General features: G+C 46.7%; 1 protein-coding gene across 1 annotated transcript in view; it reads left to right on the top strand.

Moving 5' to 3' along the window:
• The window catches only part of Rragd (Ras related GTP binding D), a 34,694-nt gene that overhangs the window by 905 nt on the left and 13,027 nt on the right, over nucleotides 1-20,762 (top strand). Inside the window, exons 2-4 of the mRNA XM_032904826.1 lie at nucleotides 13,923-14,218; nucleotides 19,351-19,550; nucleotides 20,290-20,404. Of these exons, the coding sequence (XP_032760717.1) occupies nucleotides 13,923-14,218; nucleotides 19,351-19,550; nucleotides 20,290-20,404 (611 nt within the window). The remainder of the gene's footprint in view (nucleotides 1-13,922; nucleotides 14,219-19,350; nucleotides 19,551-20,289; nucleotides 20,405-20,762) is intronic.

Below are 20,762 nucleotides of genomic sequence, written 5' to 3'. Positions count from 1 at the left end.
CCCGGAGACCGGGGTTCTCGGTCTGCAGACACCCCGAATGCATCTCGTGTCGTACCGGGGAGTGGGCACCGGGCGAGCAATCCTTGGCCCCTGAAGCCAACTGTTTGTTGTTGCCGAAGGAGCTGAAGTTAGCCTTTCGGATGGGGGCTGCCTGCATTTCATTCCTGGGACACAAAGAAGTTGAGCTTAGGATTCCAGAATGTTTTCCTTTTCTTTCAAAAAAAAAAAAAAATTCCCCACAAAAGCGGAAGGTCATTTTAAAAGGTCAGTTGAATGGGGCTGTTAACATTCTCGGAGTAGGTTGTAAACATCCCAGAGAAAGGACTAATCTTAATGTCTCACACTGAAGAAACTGAGGAATCAAAGTACCCAGGACCGGAGTTTTGAAGAACTTTTATTGAGAATCCATTGAACGGAACTTTAAATTCTTTTACAAAGCCTTTCTCAGAAGACAGTTTTGATTTTTGCATCAGTGAATCAGAAAGGGAATAAAGTTGACTAAGACTTGAGCCTGGCAGTTGAAATACAGCTTCTAAGTCACCCCTTTTCCTAGTTTTCCTCCAGAGAGGACGACTGGTGCTGGTTCTGCGTTATTTAAACTTGGGCGTGCACCTCTGCGCTTCACTCATCCGCACTCCCCTTAATTGGTCCCACGGTGGATCGCTCAGCCACGTTTTATTTTTTTAAATTAAATTGCTCAGGTACTTTATTATTAAATAGCGTTTGCTAGACTCATATAGTAAGATCCTCCCAGAGACAGGCTGAATGTGGATGTATGTGCAAGGCATTTGAAAAGATAGGTGCACAGTAGTTCCCATTGTAGTTTAAAAAGAGAAGACCCTGTTCTAGAGAAAAAAAAAAAAAAAGCCAGTTATCTGATACTATCCTGGGGCCAGAGAGTTTGTAGGGAAGGGGCAGAACCTGTTTATTTTCCTGTAGTCTTTTTATTGCAGAACCTGGGAGCTCTTTTGAAATTCGATTTGGCAAAATTTGAAGTGAAAGTAAAGCCGTGCCTAAGGGAAGAATTCCTGAAACAAAGGCATCCCCCCCCTCCCCCAGAGCCCAGCATGGGAGGCCCCCAGTGCAGTTAATCTAAAGGCAAACCTGCCTGCAGCTAGGTTTTGATGGCTTTGGTAATCATCCCTCAAGCCCTTGCCCCATTGGGAGTTCAGGCAGAATCCTGGAATCTTGCTATAAAAGGATACAGTGCAGTCACGTGGTGGGAAGGGTGCATGGTAATTTCTTCTCTGGCAAACACTGCAGAAGCCTAGCTTTGCTCTGGTTTCTGTCGTTCACAGGTGGTCTGCTAATTTCTGATCTTTTATCTTTTGAACACTTTCCCTTTTGGCTTCTGTTCTTTGGTTTCGGCCTTGAAGCAAACTATCAGAAAATCTGCCTTCCACAGCCAGCACTTCCTGTAACAATCTGCCAACTGATTCCTTCCCCGGGAGCTGGGACTGGGAGAGGGCAGGCCAAGGATTTAGACTTACTGCTCTGTGTCCTTCTGAAGGCGAGCTGGTTTTGTTTTAAGATTTATGTGTGTTTGTGTGCTTGTGCATGTTTGAGTGTGCGCTCGAGTGTGTGTTGCATGAATGTAGGTGCCCAGAAGAGTCAGAAGACGGTGTCAGATCTCCTGGAAGTGGAGTTACAGGAGTTTCTGAGCACCCAGCATAGGTGCTCTGGAAGAGATCAAGTGCTTTAACTGCTGGGCCGTCCATTTTTGTTTAAACGTTGGTAACGTATGCATCTATCTCTTCTCAAGTTTAAGGGACAGAGTGGGGACGACAGGGCCTTCTTTAACTTGAGAAAGGATGGAGATGAAAAGAGCAGCTCAGGAGTGAGCTCTTTCTCTCTCTCTCTCCCCCTTCCTGACAGATGAGATTTAGTGACTGTATTTAATGGAGCTCTGGCATTTCCCCCATCAAGTCAGTAACCTCAGGTGTTGGGAAGTTGGGATGGGATAGGATCTGACAGGCGTTTTGTCAGGAGCTGTGCAAGACTGGAGATGGAAATACCACTGCCTCTCATCTCTGTGGAGGCCCCTGGTCTCATTTCTAACCTGAGCACCCTATGAGTTTTACCGTGAAGCGCGGAAATGTAGTGCCACCTCTAAGGTGAGACTTGGATGCCCCTCTCCTTTGGCTCCACTCCATATTTTATTCATGAGCAGCAGAGGTGTTTTCAAAGCAGCTTAGTTCCTGTAAGGACTACTCCCCTTCTTAACCCTTCTTTCTCAGAAGTTGTTGACAGTAAGGCAAGTCTCTAACCTTCAAGTGCTGCCCCAGTAGGGACTATGGTTAAACCATTAAAAAAACAAAACAAAACAAAACATAGCAAAAAAACCCAACAACAACAAAAACAAGGGCCAGAGGGGCCAGAGACAGGGCAGAATGGGTAAAATGCTTGCTATGCAGATCTGAATTCAGATTCTCAGCATCCATTTTGGGGGGCTATGTGCTTGTATGTTCCTGGGGAGGGAAGACAAGAGGACTCCTGGAGCTTATTTACAACCAGCCTAGGTAAGTGGGCAAGCTCTAGGTTTAGACAGATCTTCGGCAGAATAAGGTCGATAGAATGAGGAAGGCACACAAACTTCACTCACATACATGTGTATAACACCAACACATGAACACATGATACCATACCCCACGGACCAATTGTCCTGGCTCCTGGCTTCAATCCTCAGCACCCCGTACCCCATGTAAACCCATAATTGTGCTATAAATTGTGATTATTTTAAACGTTTTTTATTTATGTAAGTGCACTAGCTGCATGTACACCTGCATGCCAGAAGAGGGCTTCATGGCTGGGACCCACCACATGGTTGCTGGGAATTGAACTCAGGACCTGTGGAACTCAGTGCACCGCTGAGCCATCTGTCCAGCCCATGACGATTCATTTTTGACACCTAGACTTTAAATTTGCTAAAGTAAATTACTGTGCCTTAAAAACTGACAACAAAATTAAAAGATATACCCATTATCTGACCCCCACCCCCCATCATTTAATTAGGAAGTATGTTTTCCCTAAAGTGCTTAACTTCTAGGGGAAAGTTGAAGATGGCTGCTCAGCTCACCGCAGTGTCCCCGAATCTGGTCTGTGTTTTCACAGTGGCCTGTGCCCCTTGGAGTCTGAGGAATTGACAGTTTGGATTGTTACTAGAGTCACCTCGGGGTGAGCCGCTGATCCGCCCTGAAGGATATACAGCTAAGTCCCACCCGCAGGCCATTGATAAGCTGGGTGTGGTGATAATAAGCCTGTGATCTCACACTCCAAAGATTAGGGCACCAGGATCACCCACCCGTTCAAGGCCTGAACTGCACCCAATGCTGTACTTTTACTCGATGTCACTCTTGTTTTAATAGAACAGGTGTGAGGTAGTGTAATGGGAACGTGGGGAAGCGTAGGCAAGCGCTAGGTAAGTGGGGCTCTTGAGTTTGAAAGAGCATCTTGCCTTTCAAAGGGTTCTGTGCCTCTGTCCCAGGTGTTACTTTGTTTTAGACTCCGCCCCATCCCCACGGCTGTGCAGGGCAGCTTGGCTTCCTACGTCACCTGGTGTTTTGTTCCTACCTTCTTTATTCTTGTGTGTGCATGTGTCTGTGTCTGTCTGTCTGCCTGCCTTACTGTCTTTTTTTTCATAAGTGTATGCTAGAGCTCACATGCCATTCCTGGATACTTGAGAATCAGTCCCTACCTTCTTCCTTATTTGAGGCAGCATGACCTGTTAGTGCTGGGCCCAGGAGCCTCCAGAGCTTTCAGTGTCTCAGCCTCCTTCACTGCATCACTGTTGTCCACTCCCTCACTCACTATCTCACTGTAGCCCACTGGGCTACAGATGCATAGCATTACATCTTGCTATAATAAGCAGATCGTGGGCATCCAAACTCATGGCCGCAAGCCACTTACCCCTTTAAAAATTAAACAGATTAAGAATTCTGTTTCCTCTGTCAAGCCTTCTAAAGTTCTTCTGGTGACAGTGGCTCTCCCCAGTTCTTCTGGTGACAGTGGCTCTCCCCAGTTTTGCTGTGAATCTAACAGGCTTTCTACTACTGGTCTGAGAAGCCGGTTCAATTCTCCTCTTACAGATCTGAGAAGAAGAACTTGTTTTCTCAGTGTGGAAAAGGGGTCTCTGAGAAGCAGCCTTAAGTTTCTCTCAAGCAATTTTAAAAAGCTCCTAAGAACACTTCCTTAGAGGAAGCATTGGTAAAACGCAGCACATTAGAGATGTAACTGAATAATATATATTAAGTACTTACATATTCAATCAGGCTTTTTTAGTTCCCCACTAGTATGAATTGAGAGAATTTTATATAAGATTTTGATTCTGCATAGAATTTTTTTTTTCTAATCTTAAATTCTAGTTGACTTAGAGCTTCCTGTGTAAAACATCCTGGCCTCAAACTTAAGAGGTCAGCCGTAAAGGATCCACTGTCATGAGACAGAGTTCATGCAGAGAACTTTCCTGTTTTCCCCAGGGAGAACCCCAGACTAGCAGTTCTCAGCCTATGATCCGGACCATTTTGGGAGCTGAAAGGTCCTTTCATAGGGGTCGCATATTAGATATCCTGCATATCAGATATTTACATTATAATTCATAAGAGCAGCAAAATCACAGTTACGAATTAGCAATGAAAATACATTTATGGTTGGGGTCAGCACAGTGTGAGGAACTGTACTAAAGGGTTGTAGCCGCAGGGACATTGAGGACACTGCCCTAGACTCCAGGAGCCTAGGCAGCACTGAGGAAGAGCTAGCCATGTGAGGAAGTACACCCTGCCACTCTTCCTCTCATTTCCCTCAGTTCAGCATTACCCACAGGTCAGCCCTGTGCTCATGGCACAAATCCATCTCTTTTTGCAAAGCTGCTTAGGTTTGGGGGAGAGAGAGCTCTGCTGGCTACTGGATAATTTTGAAATGTTAAAGACTGATAATATCCAACTAGGTAAACCCTTTCCTCTAATTGCTGTTCCCTGACAGGCTAACAGGGTCTGTCCGCTAGGGTCTTCACCGGTCTGGCTCATCAGCTGGGCTCTGTGGGAGTTTGGGCAGCATCAGGGCTGGGTGGCAGATGGGAAAATCTGCTGTGTTAAAATCTGACCCTGGTTAGTTTTACCTGAGCAGAGTGACTGAACCACTTCCCCCAGTTCCAAGAGCCCCGGTCAGACTTCCAGTTTGCTTCCTTTTTTTATTTATTTATCTTTCCTTTTTTTTTTTTAAATGTTTTATTTTTATGTGTGAGCGTTTTGTCTGCGTGTGCATAGGTCCCCTGAGTGTGTGCTGCTGTCCACAGAATCAGAAGGGAGCGTTGAATCCCTTGGAACTAGGGAGTGAGCAGCCATGCGGTGGCTGAGAATTAAACCTGGTCTGTAAGAGCGATTAAGTGCTCTTAACAGTGGAGCTCCAGACATGAAGTTGCGTGTGTTCATATGTGAGTGTGCGTGCACATGTGTGTAGAGCAACCATGAGTGTTACTCCTCGGTGTCTTGTCTTTTGAGATACATAGGTTCTCTCACTTGGCTTGGAAATCTCCAGACTAGGCTGGCTGGGCTGCAAGCACTTGGTGTCTGTCTTTATCACGCTAGCCACGGTTATAAATGCTGGCCACCATTCCCCCCCCCCCTTTTTTTTAAAATATGAGATGATGTCTACATATCCCTGACTGTCCTGAAACACTCTATGTAGCCCAGGCTGGCCTCAAACTCCCCTGCCTCTGCCTCCTGTGTCCCGGGATTAAAGGTGAATAGCACCCATGCCCCACTTCTGCCTGTGCATTTCCATCTTCGAGTCACAGCCTGTGCCCCCACCCATCACCAGTAAGCCAATTAAAAGTGGAAGGCAGAAAATGATCTACTCACTGTGGCCATCGTGTGAAGAGGGACAAGGAGATCCAGCAGAGCTCCCAAATCTTGTCTTTTCTGAGTCCTGGTCCAAAGCTCTGCCTGTGTGTGCAGCCCCACCCAGGGTCAGGATGGTGCAGACAGGCCCCACCCACTGTGGATCCGTCCTGTCTGGGCTTGGGTGTCATCCTGTAAGGTGGTCTGACAAGGTGTTAGAATCAAATGGGATCTCCCAGAGTCAGTTCACCCTCTGGCTGGTACCCTTTCCTTCTCCAGCGTGAGAGTCCTGGGAAGTTCCCCTTTCTTTGGGGTGCATTGTTCATAGAATAGTCTGATGATCAGACTGGCAGGCACAAGTGTCGTTTTCTCTCTGCCAGGCCTGTTACACGTTCTAAGGGTCAGGTTCGTGTTCTCGTGCATGCACTGAAACCACTGCCTCCCCAGCCCCTAGAACGGTTGGGTGTCTGAGTCCTCCGCAGACGCTTCCTTGGTTGGGAGTTGGAGCTCTGAAGGGAACCTCCTAAATGGGGGTGTAGCCATGACATCGTCTTGTATTCTTATCGATCACCTCCTGGATGTTGGATTAAATGCTAAACATCCCAGCACCGATTGGTGGGCTAGCCTGCGTTGTCATGTAAAACAGCTCTCACCTCAAGTGGTTTATCCTGGAGCTACTATGATTGGTTATGGCAAGGGAACAAATTTTTGGTCTCCCCGAATAGACTGTTCTAACATAGGAAAGTTATAATAACAGAACAAAGAGTTACAAATCAAGACATCTTAAAAATATGTTGTCAGGGGCATCAGTGAAGGGTTTCAGTAAGCGGGGGTGGGGGGAATCTCGTAAATGCCTCAGATGCTTGCTATCTGATGACATTCTTAGCTTTTGGATTGATGGAAGCCAACAGTAGGAGAAATTGGTGCATCCCAAAAGGTTTTTTATTGCCAGTCACAGAAGTGGCCAAGTAATGACAGTTAAGGGGGCTAACAATACTCCAGAAAAAGGCATAATTAGGCTCTGAACTGGGGTATTCCAACTGCTCGCCTGCACCTCAGCTCTAACTGGTCAGACTTTGCAGACACAGCTTCCTTTCGGGGATTCTCATCCACACCTGTTAGGGTTTTGTCAGCTAATTTATTCAGAGGTATTTACTGGAGGGCTGCTACATGCCTTGTTATGTATCCTGAGAGAGACAGACAAGGAAAGCAACAGGACAGATGTGCAAAGTAAGAGAATTGTGTAGTGAGGACTATTTAAAGGACCTAGGTTCTGGCTAGGAAGTGATGGGGTATGGCTTAGATCAAAGAAGGAGCCGGTGTAGCAGGAGACTGAGTAAGGAAAGTCTGGGATAGCCTCTCAGGTAGAGAAGTGAGTGAGGCAAGAAGACATTCGAGGTCATTCCAGCGTGGCTGGGAGGGGGAGGGAGAACCAGCTGTGGGTGAGAAGAGTGTTTAGAGAGAGAAGATAGCATCAGGGTCTCCTGGCTGTGGTTTCTCTTGTCTTTGGGATGCACCCTGTCCTTCCATCCCTGTAGCTCCTTCTGGAACAGCCTTTCTCTCTATGATTCCCTTGTCCTTCACACTTCCTCTTTAAGACTTTGACTTTTTAGCTTCATAAGTGTTACTGTGCACCAGTCTCTACCCCTCCTGTTCATAGGGATGGCTCTGTACCTGCAGCCCTGCCACACACTGGGAGGCACTCAGGGCATGAACTAAGAGCCCGTACCCTTGTACATGTTTCATCCCATGTCAACAGCAGCCTCCAAACAGAGACCAAAAAAAAAAAAAAAAAAAAAAAAAATCTATGTTCCCTTTGCCACTTTTTAGAGCCCTCTCTGGAGCTCCCTGTCTGTTCTTCTCTGGTATCGTGCTGTGTAGAGCACCTGCCAGCATTCATCATTTATCCTCACCAGTCCTGTGCTGCCCCACTAGGCATGCTCAGGAAATGTTGGTGGAGAGCCCTTCTAGGAGGTTGAGGCGCTTGCCTTCTTCATGGGAGCTCTTTCTAGTGTTATGGAGATGGGGAAGTGTTTTGAGGGACTCTGAGCTACATTCCATGAGCACTTGGAAAAGGATATGAACTCCTGACCCCCATATTACATATTCGGGTGCTCTGTCTACCTTGCCTTTCAGGCCCTTGGGGTTTCTTAAGCAGATTTTGGAAAGGTAGAGTGCTTGCTTCCCTACCAAGCAGGAAACCCTGGGTTCAATCCATAGCACCACATAAGCCTGGCTTGGTGGTGCAAGCCTGTAATACCAGCAGGAGGATCAGAAGTTTGAGATCATGATCCACTCTACAGGGAGTTCAGGGTTATTCTGTCTCAAAGGAAAAGAAAAAGAAAAGCTCTCTTACAGACACCACTGTCCCCTGTTAACACTTGCTGCAGCCATTGTTAACCCAACCGTGTTCTTTGATATCATGGCTGATGGCAAGCCACTGGGCCACAAGCTCTTCATAGACAGAGTCCCAAAGACAGCACAAACCTCCACACTGGAGAGAAAGGACTAGGATATAATGGTTCTTGTCCCAGAACATTCCAGGATTCATGTACCAGGGTGGCGACGTCACACGTCATAATGGCCCTGGCAGCACATTCATCTACAGGGAAACAATTGAGGATGGGACCGTCATTCTGAAGCCTATAGGTCCTGGCATCTTGTCTGTCACTGAGACATGCTGTACCAAACATGAATGGTTCCCCGTTTTTTTACTTGCACTGACAAGATCAGTCAGCTGGATGGCGAACACAGTCATAGGGAAGGTGAAAGAAGGTGTGGCCACCGTGGAAGCCACTGGGCGTTTTGGATCCAGGAATAAGACCAGCAAGAAGATGCCCATCGCTGAGAGTGGACGGCTCTGTAGCTCAGGAGAGCTCCCACTGCATCTGCCAGCAATAAATACCTCATGTATAACTTCTGCTCTCACTGAAGTTCTTTGGGATTCATATTTGCAGAGTTAAGTTTATGATTATGAATAGAACTTAACTGTGAAGAAGGAAGAGGAGGGGGGAGGATTTGTCTGCAGTACTCAATCTGATGAAAAAGAAACTGGATCTTCAGCGATGGTATACTAATCTTTTTTTTTTTTCAATGGTGGCTCACAATATGGTGTGGTTTGAGTATGCTTGGCCCGGGAGTGGCACTATGAAGTGTGGCCTTGTTGGAGGAAATGTGTCCCTGAAGGGGTGGGCTTTGAGACCCTTCTCCTAGCGGTGTGGAATACAGTTGCCTCCTGGCTGCCTTTGGATCAAGATGTAGAACTCTCAGCTCCTTCTAAGTGTATTTGCTATTTAGCACTGTGGCTTTTGGTTTCATTTTTTCCTTTTTTCTTTTTTTAACAATGGCAATGTGTCCTATTATAAATGAGGAGTACAGAGCTTTGATGTTAGAAGGCTGTGTGGTTGACATGAAGCCCCTTTGTAGAGCATGGTAAGGAGATGGTTTTCCTGTGGTGGAGGATCTATCCAGCCTTGTGACCTGAGGCTGCCTCTTTACCCAGATCCCTTGGTACTCCTCACTAGCCAGGAAAGGTTTGCAGAAGTGAAACAAAGCAGTCCCTGGCACACCGTGTGCATGTAGACATTCAATTAAAGTGACACATGCGTCGCCCAGCTCTCTAGGGATCCCTGCTGATGGCACCTTGCTGACCTGGCTGCTGCTTCTCCACTCTACAGTTAGCGTCTGTGCTGGACTCTGGCAGCCAGGAAAATCCAGCTCCGTGTGCGGGGACAGCTGCATGTCCGGCGTCACTTACTAACTTCATTCTTTGCTTCTAAAGCTGACAGACACCCTCCTTCTTCACAAAGGTCTTCTTTGCTACCCCCCAAAAGGAGACACGCCCCCAGGCTCGATTGACAAGGCTCGGCTGAAGCCAAAACTACACCCACATCTAGCAATATTAGCTAGTGGATGTTCTTGTAGATAATTCTTGTGATGTTTTGAGTTTTGTTTCTTAAAAGAAGGGTTGTATTCAGAGAGAATGGTCGTTGGAAGAGAGGCTTAGCTGACAGAGATGTTTGCTTCCTGATGTCCTCAGTTGGATTCCAAGCCCTTCCCTAGGCTGGCCCAGAGGCCCTTCACCATCTAATGTGTTGTTTGGGAGGAAGTAAGTAGTAAGAGAGCTGGGGCTCACTTTTCCTTGGGATTGCATTTTAAAATCGCCTGTGTTAAAGTGCAGTTTGCATCAGTAAGTACACCTTTGTTACACACACACACACACACACACACACACACACACACACACACACACACACACACACACACACACACGCGGTATCCATTGCTTTAACCCCTTGGAGTCCCTTCCACTCCTACTTCCTGGCCCTAGGCAACCACTGAAGTGCCATTTGCCATTGTATATTAGTTTACGTTGTTTCAGAAATCCATGAAGAAAAAAAAAGGGACCTGGAGCCTTTTCTGCCTCGCCTCCCTTTCTTCAGATGCTCATGATCCGGCTTGCAACCTTGTGCAAGTACCTGGCCCTGGGTTAATTCTCTGTGTTGCCATGGTGTGCTACAATTCGCTCATCGTTTACCTTTTGTTAGACATTTGAATTGTTCTCAGTATTTGAGTATTATGAGTAAAGTTGGGATGAGCTTTTTTTTTTTTTTTTTTTTTTTTTTAAAGATTTATTTATTTATTATATATAAGTACACTGTAGCTGTCTTCAGATACACCAGAAGAGGGCATCAGATCTCTTTACAGATGGTTGTGAGCCACCATGTGGTTGCTGGGAATTGAACTCTTAACCTCTGGAAGAGCAGTCGGGTGCTCTTAACCACTGAGCCATCTCTCCAGCCCCCGGGATGAGCTTTCTTGTACAAGTTTTTCTTTGCATGCGTGCGTGCGTGCATCTGTGTGATGCTTTGGTTTTCCGAAACAAGGCTTTATATTGTACAAACTGGCCTTGACCTGCCCCCTCCTGAACACAGGGCTTATAGGCACCTGCGGCTGTTCCTGCCCTTTTGGGACTTCTGAGTGGCAACCCCAATGCCACCCATGCTTATTTATTTCACAGCTTCCAGGGCTTCCTCTCTCCTCATCAGTTCACCCTTCCCGTCCTTGTGGGTGCACCTTTCATCCTGTCTGTCCTGTCCCCACAGTACTTTATATCCAGAATCCCTGTCCCTTTCTTGGGTTGCTCACAGGCTGAGACAGTCGTTGTTCTCTTTAGTTTCCGTCTCTGGAACTTGGGGTTTGTTCTTTGGATCCTTTGGACGTCTTGCGTTTTCCATCTCTCCAGCCCGTATCCTCTGGGCATTTCTTACGTGTTCAGCATTGAGGAAATGGCCTGTGAGGAAGATGGAGCCCTTTGAGGCCCCTGCGCTGTAGTAGGAACTTCTACACTCTGGTTCCGGGCCTGCAGGCTCCTCCCACTGTCTTCGTGTTACTTTAGGACTTCAGGATGACTTCCCACTTGTATGTATTTATTTGTCTGAAAATTTATAATGCACACTCTTCAGGGATTCAGCTTGGGAAGGCTCTATCGTGACCTAAGTCTGTGGTCTAATTTCCTGAGGTAGATTTGTCACAGCAGTCCTGTGTATGTGTCACTGAAGAAGAAGGAACCTTTAGGTGTATTTCCTACCCTAGATCACAGCTTGTATCTTGTAGCATCATCAGCCACTTGGTGAACTAGAGAAGACCAGAGGCCTGGTGCTGGGGATGGGGGGGATGGGAGGTGGGGGGAGGGGTGTTGGAGGAGGTGATCGATGTGGGGGTGGGTGTTGGGCATGGTAAGGGGGAGGTGTGATGCAGTGGGGGAGGTGTGTGATGGGGGAAGTGTGTGATGGGGAGGTGTGATGCAGTGGGGAGGGGTGTGTGATGGGGGAGGTCTGTGATGGGGAGGTGTGTGATGGGGAGGGTGTGATGGGGGAGGTGTGTGGGGAGGTGTGTGGTGAGGATGAGTTGTTTCTTTTTTTTTTTTCTTTTTTTTTTTTTTTTTTTTTTTGGAGCTGGGGACCCAACCCAGGGCCTTGCGCATAGCAAGCGCCTACTGTTGAGCTAAATCCCAACCCCTGGATGACCTGAACCCACTTGGGGGAAGGGGGCAAGAACTGACTCTTCTCGAGTTGTCCTCTGACTTCCGTATGCATACCATTCCCTCCTGTAAATGAAGAAATGTCATTAAATAATTCCTAAATTGAGTTGTGCTTCCTACACTGTATTTCCACATCCCCTTTATAGTATATAGCTCGGGGATTTAAGCGTGTCTGTTGTAGCACTCCACCCCCTTTTCATGGCTCATTAATGTTCCATTATATAAGTATGTCACAGTCTATGTACTCGTTAATGGGTTGTCGACCATTAATCCAGTTGTGTCTGGTTTGGCTATTCTAGGTGAACATTCATGTACAGGTTTTTGTTTGGGCATATGTTTTGGATTTGTTGTTGACGTACGGTCTCATAGACAGGCATGATGGCACACACCTTGAATCCCAGCACTTGAGACTTTAGAGGCAGGTAGATCTCTGAGTTCAAGGGCAGCCTGGTCTACAGAGCAAGTTCCTAAGACAGCCAGGGCTACACAGAAAAACTCTGACTTGAAAAATGGAAGAAAAAAAAACCAAACAAACCAACCAAACCAAAACTTTTTTGTTTTTGTTTCCTTTTTAATTATTGTGTGTATTTGCCTGTGGAGTTATCCAAGCAGGTCAGAATGGGGCACAGGGGTGGGGGTGGGGCGCCAGGTCCCCTGGAGCTCCTGACCTAGGTGCATGGAACTGAATGCTGGTCTGCAAGAGCATTGACATGGAGTACACTTAACTTCTGAGCCATCTCTCAGCGCCATCTTTTTACAGTTTTGTTGTGCTCCTCCTTCCTCTGTGGTTACAGCTAGGAAACAGATCCCGGTCTCCATGACATAGAGACCATGTCATGACGTCCACTTGGGCTTTTTCCTAAGAGCTTAGTTTTAGCTCCTGAGCTGATGTTTGGTTCATTAGGAGTTAACCTGCATGCGGTCTCAGGTAAGGGTCAGCACACGGCCAGTCGCCCAGCATCCTGGCTGCATGAGGCTTCTTGCAGTGTGGCTCAGACTGGTCTAGACCTCGTGATTCTTCTGACTTAGCCTCCCGTGTGTTGGGATTATGGGTGTGTATCGGCACACCTGCCTGAATCTTAATTATTTTAGGCCCCGAATTCATTTAACTACCATGACAACCCTGAGAAATGTTTATTGTCGTTATCGATTACATTTTATGCATTTTTAAAGCTGGTCCTTTTTTTGTTTTAAGAAAATTTTATTTTTTAAATTATGCATAGACATGTGAGTGTGGGCTTGTGTATCTGACCGTGGTGCCCACGGTCCAGAAGAAAAGGTTGGATGCCCTGGAGCTGGTGCACTGAAGCCACGTGACATGAGTACTGAGAACCAAACTCCAGGTCTCTGAGGAGCAGTCACTTGCTGGGCGTGGTGGCGGCTCCAGTCTTTCATTCCAGTGCTCAGGAGGCAGGGCAGGTGGATCTCCATGAGTTCGAGGCTAGCCTGGTCTTCATCTTTAGAGGGAGTTCCAGGCCAGCCAGGGCTACACAGATAAACCCTGTCTGGAAAAAACAACATCAAGATAGCCACTGAGCCATCTCTCCACCCCCTTTGGTTTTAATGTTAATAACTGTTTGTGGTTTATTTTTACCAGATGAAGAGGGCAGGGCCGTCCAAATCTCACAATCCAAATAAGCGCCTCTGATCTGTGCTGTGTTCTAGTCTTCGAGGCCCATGAGGACAGTAGCCTGCAGGCTGTGCACCAAGAGTGCCTCCTTAGTGTATAGACAGTCTGATGACCACTCAGAGGAGGGCATGGCTGAAGACCTGAGTTCTTTTTCAGGCATCGAGCTCCAGGAAGCCTCCGCTTTCGTATTCTAGAGTCCCTGCTTGAGATGGTGGCCCATGCACCGGCATGTATGAAGGGGTTAGGGCAGTTTTTGGGGTTCTGATGTCCCCATGCTGTCCCTCCGTGGTTGGTGGTACAGGTGGCCCTGTTTGGAAGAGTAGCATCTGAGTCATAGACGACCTGAGGTGGAGGGGGAAACTCCCCGTTAGCCGTCACGAACAACTCACCTTATCTCGTTTTGGGGTTTCTCCAGTTCTGGACTTCAGCGACCCCTTCAGCACTGAGGTGAAGCCCAGAATCCTGCTCATGGGTCTCAGGAGGAGTGGCAAGTCGTCCATACAGAAAGTTGTCTTTCACAAAATGTCCCCAAGCGAGACGCTGTTCCTGGAGAGCACCAACAGGATCTGCCGGGAAGACGTCTCCAACAGCAGCTTTGTCAACTTCCAGATCTGGGACTTCCCAGGGCAGATTGACTTTTTTGACCCTACATTTGACTATGAGATGATCTTCCGAGGGACAGGAGCACTGATCTTTGTCATAGACTCCCAGGTACGTAGAGTCTCGGCACAGCCAGCGCTTACCTCCCTATATCTGTTTGCAGTGTGGTTTGTTTCTGTAAAATTGTGTGAGTGTGTCTATACACACAGGCGTGTATGTCATGCACATATGCAGGTGTGTGTAAGCATGAGTGCACCATAGCCCAGGTGTATGGGATGTGTGGAAGGGGGTGGGGCTGGGGCTGTCAGAGGTTACTCTCCTGCACCCCTGGGATTAGAGGCTCAAGCCTGAACCAAGTGCCTCTACCGGCTGAGTGATCCTGCTGGGGGGCGATCCTGCTGGCCCGGTGGGGTGGTTTAGGCTTTTAAATCTGCAGGTCTTACTATCAAACAGAATTTCTTAGAGCCCTCAGACTTTGCAGCAGAGAAAAGGCTCCTGTCTAGTCACAGCCCAAACACACTTAACCTCACATGTGGAGACCAGATCCCAGAAGATATGTGGAATGACAGGTTCTCTGCAACACAATTTACTTTGAAGGTTACATTTTATAATGTTTACTTTCTAGGTAGATAGGATTCTAAGTGAAGTTTTTTCTTCTGAATCAAAGTATTACTTTCTTTATTTTATGATGTGTATGGGTGCTTTGCCTGCATGTATGTCCATAAACAGGCTGTGTATCTGATGCCTGCAGAGGTAAGAAGAGGACATTGGATCTCCTTGAAAACTGGAGTTATAGACAATATGAGCCATGTAGGAGCTGGGAATTGAACCTGCGTCCTCTGAAAGAGCAACCAGTGCTTCTAACCATTGAGCCATTTATTTAGCCCTTGAATCAAAAATTATTATTATTAGTATCTACTTGATCACTATAACTATTTTATGTATTTTATAGATGACTATTAAAGTGTGAGGTAGATATTTCCTAGGAAGATAGTTCTGTGTTTTTTCCACAGTTCACATCTCTGTTTGGATAACCAGTTCCACTTTTGTGTTTTTGCTCCCATGGCTGTGAGTACTGAGAAATGTACTCACATAGATAGGTTGGGGATACCGGTTTTGTCATAGCGTTTACTCATGATTTTAAAATCCTCCCAAGCTGTACCTCCTACATCACCTAGTTTTCTGTCATAAAAATTATTTTTAGTAGTTTTTTAATAGATCCATGTAAGTCCTCCTTCAAATTGGCTATAGAGGAAGAATGGGGATCCACTGACTGGTGAGGAGCCCCGTTGTCAGCCGTTAGTTGATCTCACCATTTCCTAACTGGGACTTTGCCCCTTGCTCAGTGGAAGGAGGAGGAGGGGAGATCAGGCTGACCATTCTATGGAGGGCATGCAGGGTTGGGTCCTTAGAGGACCCTGAGACTCTGGTGTAGGCTGGAGGTTTTCCCTGGGCCTAAAGGAAGCAGGTTCTCTAAAGAATGCCAAACCCAGTCTAGAGTGGTTTAGAGGTTTCCCAGAAATGAATGGCTTCTGTAGTCCGTTCAGCCTTCCAGGGTATATGTAATACAGAATTAACATCTATCTGTATTACATGTGTCTGGCTCTGAGAACAGGACTCTCAGTGCCTTAGGGATTCATTCTTCCTTCAGGGGAAGTCTGTAGAGGGAGTGAGCCATGCCTGACTTGTGGAGGGTTCACTCTGTCCAGGTCCACCCAAAGCTTGTGCCTGGACCCTTGGTATGCATGGGTCTGTTGGGAGCTGATTTCCTGGACCTCCCATTTGTACTAATGTGTTTTTTAGCCTATCTGCCCTCCTGTCTATTTGCCTGCAATGTAAATCAGGGAGCCCAGGGAGCAGCTAATGTGTGCACAATACAGGGCAGGGAACTCTGGCTTCCCCTAATGCTTCCCAGGTTATTTCTGCAGCTGTTTTAAGTAGCTGTGAGAAGTGGATTCCACCCAGAGCTGACGGCTTAGTAAATACTCAGGCACCATATTGTCCTGTAGCAGCTCCAGTGCCAATCTGCCTATGGCATTTGCGGTAGGGCTTTAATTTAGCCCCAAATGGGTTTAGTTACTTATTTTTACTTTTGTTCATGTTTAATCATGTATACATGTGTGAGTCTCTGTATATGAGTACAGACAGGACCTTGCAGCATCCGGAGATGTTTGCTCCCCTGGACGCAGAGAGAGCTTTAGGTAGCTGTGAACTGCTCCACACAGGCACAGGAACTAGACTCTGGTCGTCAGCAAGAACAGCGGTTCCTTTTAGACACTAGGCTATCTTTCTAGTCCATATTTGCTTATATTTTTAGATGGGCATTTTTATCCAATCATGAAGCAGGCTTTTAGTTAGGTTAGTAAATGTGTGTGTGTGTGTGTGTGTGTGTGTGTGTGTGTGTGTGTGTGTGTGTGTGTGTGTGTGTAAGTTTACTGCAGGTTTCAGAGAAGTCTAATAATGCTTAAGAAAGACCCTTTTTTCTCTTTTCCTTCTCTCTTCCTTCTTTCTTCCCCTCTTCCTTTTTCGACTTTTCCCTACTTTTTCTTTCTTTGAGACTGTGTGTGTGTGTGTGTGTGTGTGTGTGTGTGTGTGTGTGTGTGTGTGTGTGTCCCTGAACACATACATGCACTTGAGTGTGTGCCCAAAGAGGTCAGAAGAGGATGTTGGGCCTCCTGGTACTGGAGGTGGTGCTGAGCCACCCCATAGCGTGCTCATTCCCTCCAGTTCAGTCATTAAGGCTGTATATTTCTTCATCTGTTAATGTGAGCCAGGTATGCTGACACAGTTTTTTAAAAATTTATTTACATACCCTGTACAGTGTAGCTGTCTTCAGACACACCAGAAGAGGGCATCAGATATCATTAAAGATGGTGTCATGTGGTTGCTGGGATTTGAACTCAGAACCTCTGGAAGAACAGTCAGTGCTCTTAACCGCTGAGCCATCTCTCTATGCCTGGGTCTGATAATAGTGTGTATATCGGGTCATTTTATACAAAGGGTATTAACTTGCTTTCTCCTTAAAGGTTTAAGGCACAGCATGTTTGAGACATAGTTTACATGCAGTAGAGTGCACTCTTTATGTATTTGAATACACTGTAGCCAAAAGACACCAAAAGAGGTCATTGGATCCCATTGGATCCCATTACAGATGGTTGTAAGCTATCATGTGGTTGCTGGGAATTGAACTCCGGACCTTTGCAAGAGCAGTCAGTGATCCTAACCACTGAGCCATCTCTCCAGCTGAGTTTTTTTTTTTTTTTTTTTTTAACACTTATTTATCCAGGGCACATGCCATGATGTCTCTGTAGAGGTCAGAGGTCAGGCTGAGGTGGGACCATTTTACCATCTGGATCTTGTGGACTGAACTCAGGGCTTCAGGCTTGATAAGATTACCACTCTGCCATCTTCCCAGCCTGCAACAAGCTTTGGAAAGTTCTAATAAAAGAAACTTTTCTGGTTTACTTCTTCCTGGTCTGTTCTGCCAAGTTTCTAATACCAGAATCACCTGGGGCAATGATTGCCAAGGAAGGCTCTGTTGTATTTCCAGCGTGGTGTGCGTGATTCAATATTATTACTCCTGTAGAGAGGGACGTCCCCTTTGGCTAACAGTCTAGTATTCTATTTCAGACTTCTTCAAAGCTGGCTGGCTGGTTGTTAGGGAGGACCGCCAGTTTCCCTCTGCCCTGTCTGATCATCTTTAGAGTTGGCTTGTACCCCAGCATGTATGTTCCTCTACAGAACAAGTTGGAGCCTAGAGTTGATCTCAGAGACTTATCTTTGCTGGTACCATGTACCTGCCTTAGGTTGGGGGCGCCCCCCAACCAAGAGCAACTCCAAGCGGACATTTCTCTCTTAAGACTTTTGAAACAATGTGAACACTGTTTGGATACAAGTGTTGACTACCTGTAAAGAGATGAGTGGAAGAGATATGCTCACATAGTACTTAGGGGGAAAGGACAAAGGGCTTTGCTATTCATCATTCAGCTCTCCTTCCTTCCTTCCTCCCTCCCTCCCCACTCTGTCTGTCTGTCTTTCTCCCCCCCCCTCCTCCCTCCCCAGACATTGGTCCTGGAATTCACTCTGTAGACCAGGCTGGCTTCAGACTCAGATATCTACCTGCCTTTGCCTCGCAAGTGCTGGAATTAAAATCATGTGGTTCCATGCCCAGCGTAGGTTTTTCTTATTTAAAAGATTAAAAATAATAATATCAGGACCCCATCCTAGAACACCATGAATACTAGGCAAGGTTTTCATTGGGCTACATCACCAACTCTGTTTGTTTAGAATTATTTCTGTATGTCAGTATACGTTAACTGTCCAGACACACCAGAAGAGGGCATCAGATCCCATTACAGATGGTTGTGAGCCACCATGTGGTTGCAGCAGCTAGAACTCAGGACCTCTGGAAGAGGCCTCTTTACCTCTGAGCCATCTCTCCAGCTCCACTTGTTTGTTTTGAAACAGAATCTCAAAGAATATCCCAGGCTGGCCTATAATTGAAAGCAATCCTCTCCTGCCTCAGCCTCCCCGCTGTTAGGATTACAGGTGTGAGCCACCATTTGTGACACTGATAGTTTGATTACTAAACGGAAAGATGGTTGCATAGGCGTTTATTATTTTATTATACTGAGGTAGGAAGGAAGAGAAAATAGTATTGTGTTTGAAACAATTGCTCTAGACCAGGAGTCTCTGTATGGGGCAGTAAGCAGAGACTCTGGGGGCTGCACTGTCTGTGGGAGTCCTGAAGGAAGAATCCACACCCTGCCATGTGGCACCAAGCACCCTGGCAGGGTATACAGACAGACAAGCACGGCTGAGCTGACTTCCTGTGTGGTTAGGTACAAAAGCCAGTGGGGCTTTGCTAGCTTTCTGGATTAGTGTTAAACTCCTTTCTCACCCTCCCTCCCAACCTCATTTTATCTGTAGTCTCCATTACAGTCCTTGGGAGCCCCGGGAAGCTAGAGGCATCTGTCCCTTGGAGGATTTAGGTATTGATCCAGTTTCTTTTCCTGGAGCCCTTGCCTTTACAGCTATCAACAGTCTCTACTATGGCTCCCCAGACCAGCTGCATCTTAACAAACTTAGGCTTGTATGCTCCAAGTCCGTGAAGCCAGAATTTTTCTTGTTGGGGGTGTTGGGAGTTTAGGAAAAAAATATTTTCGGAGATGATAGCTATGTGTTGACGAGTGTGTGTGTGTGGAAGGTTCTGGAAACAGCCGAAGGCATGAACTTTGTTCCAGGATGACTATATGGAGGCGCTGGCCAGGCTCCATCTCACAGTGACCAGGGCCTACAAGGTGAACACTGATATCAACTTCGAGGTGTTTATTCATAAAGTGGATGGTCTGTCGGATGATCACAAAATCGAAACCCAAAGAGACATTCACCAGAGGGCAAACGATGACCTTGCTGATGCTGGATTAGAGAAAATTCACCTGAGGTAAGAAAGGTTGGAGCAAGTGGGTTTGGGCTGCAGTCACCACAGGCTGGGTGTGAACTGGCTGGGCACAGACGGTGGCATTTTACCTGTTGTTCACCTGTTTCTCGCTGAGATAGGGTCAAAGATGTTTTGCACTGCCTAAAATGCTAACTTTTGGTAAAAGGCAGTGTTTGTTTTCTTCCTTCTGTAGTCAACAACGTCGTCAAAGCTAAGCTTCTCATCTCATATGAGAAACACAATGAAACCCATGACTCTAACCCGGGATGCTCATGGGTGCTCACTAAGTAACAGTTCTTGCTAATAGGATTGTATTTAACCATGAACAGAGGAGACTTAAAATCACTAGGATAGGGTTTCAGAGGAAAACTTCTCCCATCTGTTTGGTGGGGATGGTAGGATAGACAGTACGCGGCATCGTTGATTTTGAAAATTGGAAGATGAAAATGATTTAAAAGCTCCTGATCGTTGTAGAGGCTCATGTAGAGGTGACAGTAGACGCTCTCACAGCACGTAAGGATTGCTCCTGTGGATAACGCTGGCCAAACTCTGAGGCGTTCCAGGCAGTGAGGAATGGCCGTGGTTCTGGCACTCGGGGGAGAGGGGACATGCTTGGTTTTGAACGAGGTCATCGTGGATTCTAGTGCCTGTGCCTTAGACTTGTACAGGTCACTGGTGCGGGTGGAAGAGCCTAAGACGACTGCCCGGATGCAGCCTGGTGAAACGCTGCCTTCTCTTTCAGCTTTTATCTGACAAGCATATACGATCATTCAATATTCGAAGCCTTTAGCAAAGTGGTTCAGAAACTGATCCCGCAGCTCCCGACGCTGGAGAATCTGCTGAACATCTTTATCTCTGTGAGTAGACGGTTTTGTTCCTGCTTGGGTCATCGGCAGAATTCGAGAGCAACACAGAGGGTCCAAAGTTGTAATGCCTGCCTGCATTTCGGGCCACTTCAGTATTGCTCTAGAGGATCACTCACCCCTACGTCGTGTTTTAGAACTTTTCAGTTTTAACTCTGAAAATGTACGTTCCCCTTAGTGTGCTTGGATCGCTCGTTCAAATGGGAGGCAAGCATCAGTCTTAGCTAGGGAGCAAAAAAGCCTGGCTCTGGGGCCGGCAAGTTGGCATAGCGAAGGCACCTGTTGCCAAGTGTCACCATGGCAACCATGGGAGCACATGTTACAAAGAGAGAACTAACTCCTTCCTCAGAGT

The sequence above is a fragment of the Rattus rattus genome, chromosome 1 (genome assembly GCF_011064425.1).
Source record: "Rattus rattus isolate New Zealand chromosome 1, Rrattus_CSIRO_v1, whole genome shotgun sequence".
Lineage (NCBI taxonomy): Eukaryota > Metazoa > Chordata > Mammalia > Rodentia > Muridae > Rattus > Rattus rattus.
This window is presented reverse-complemented; position numbering and strand designations above follow the sequence as displayed.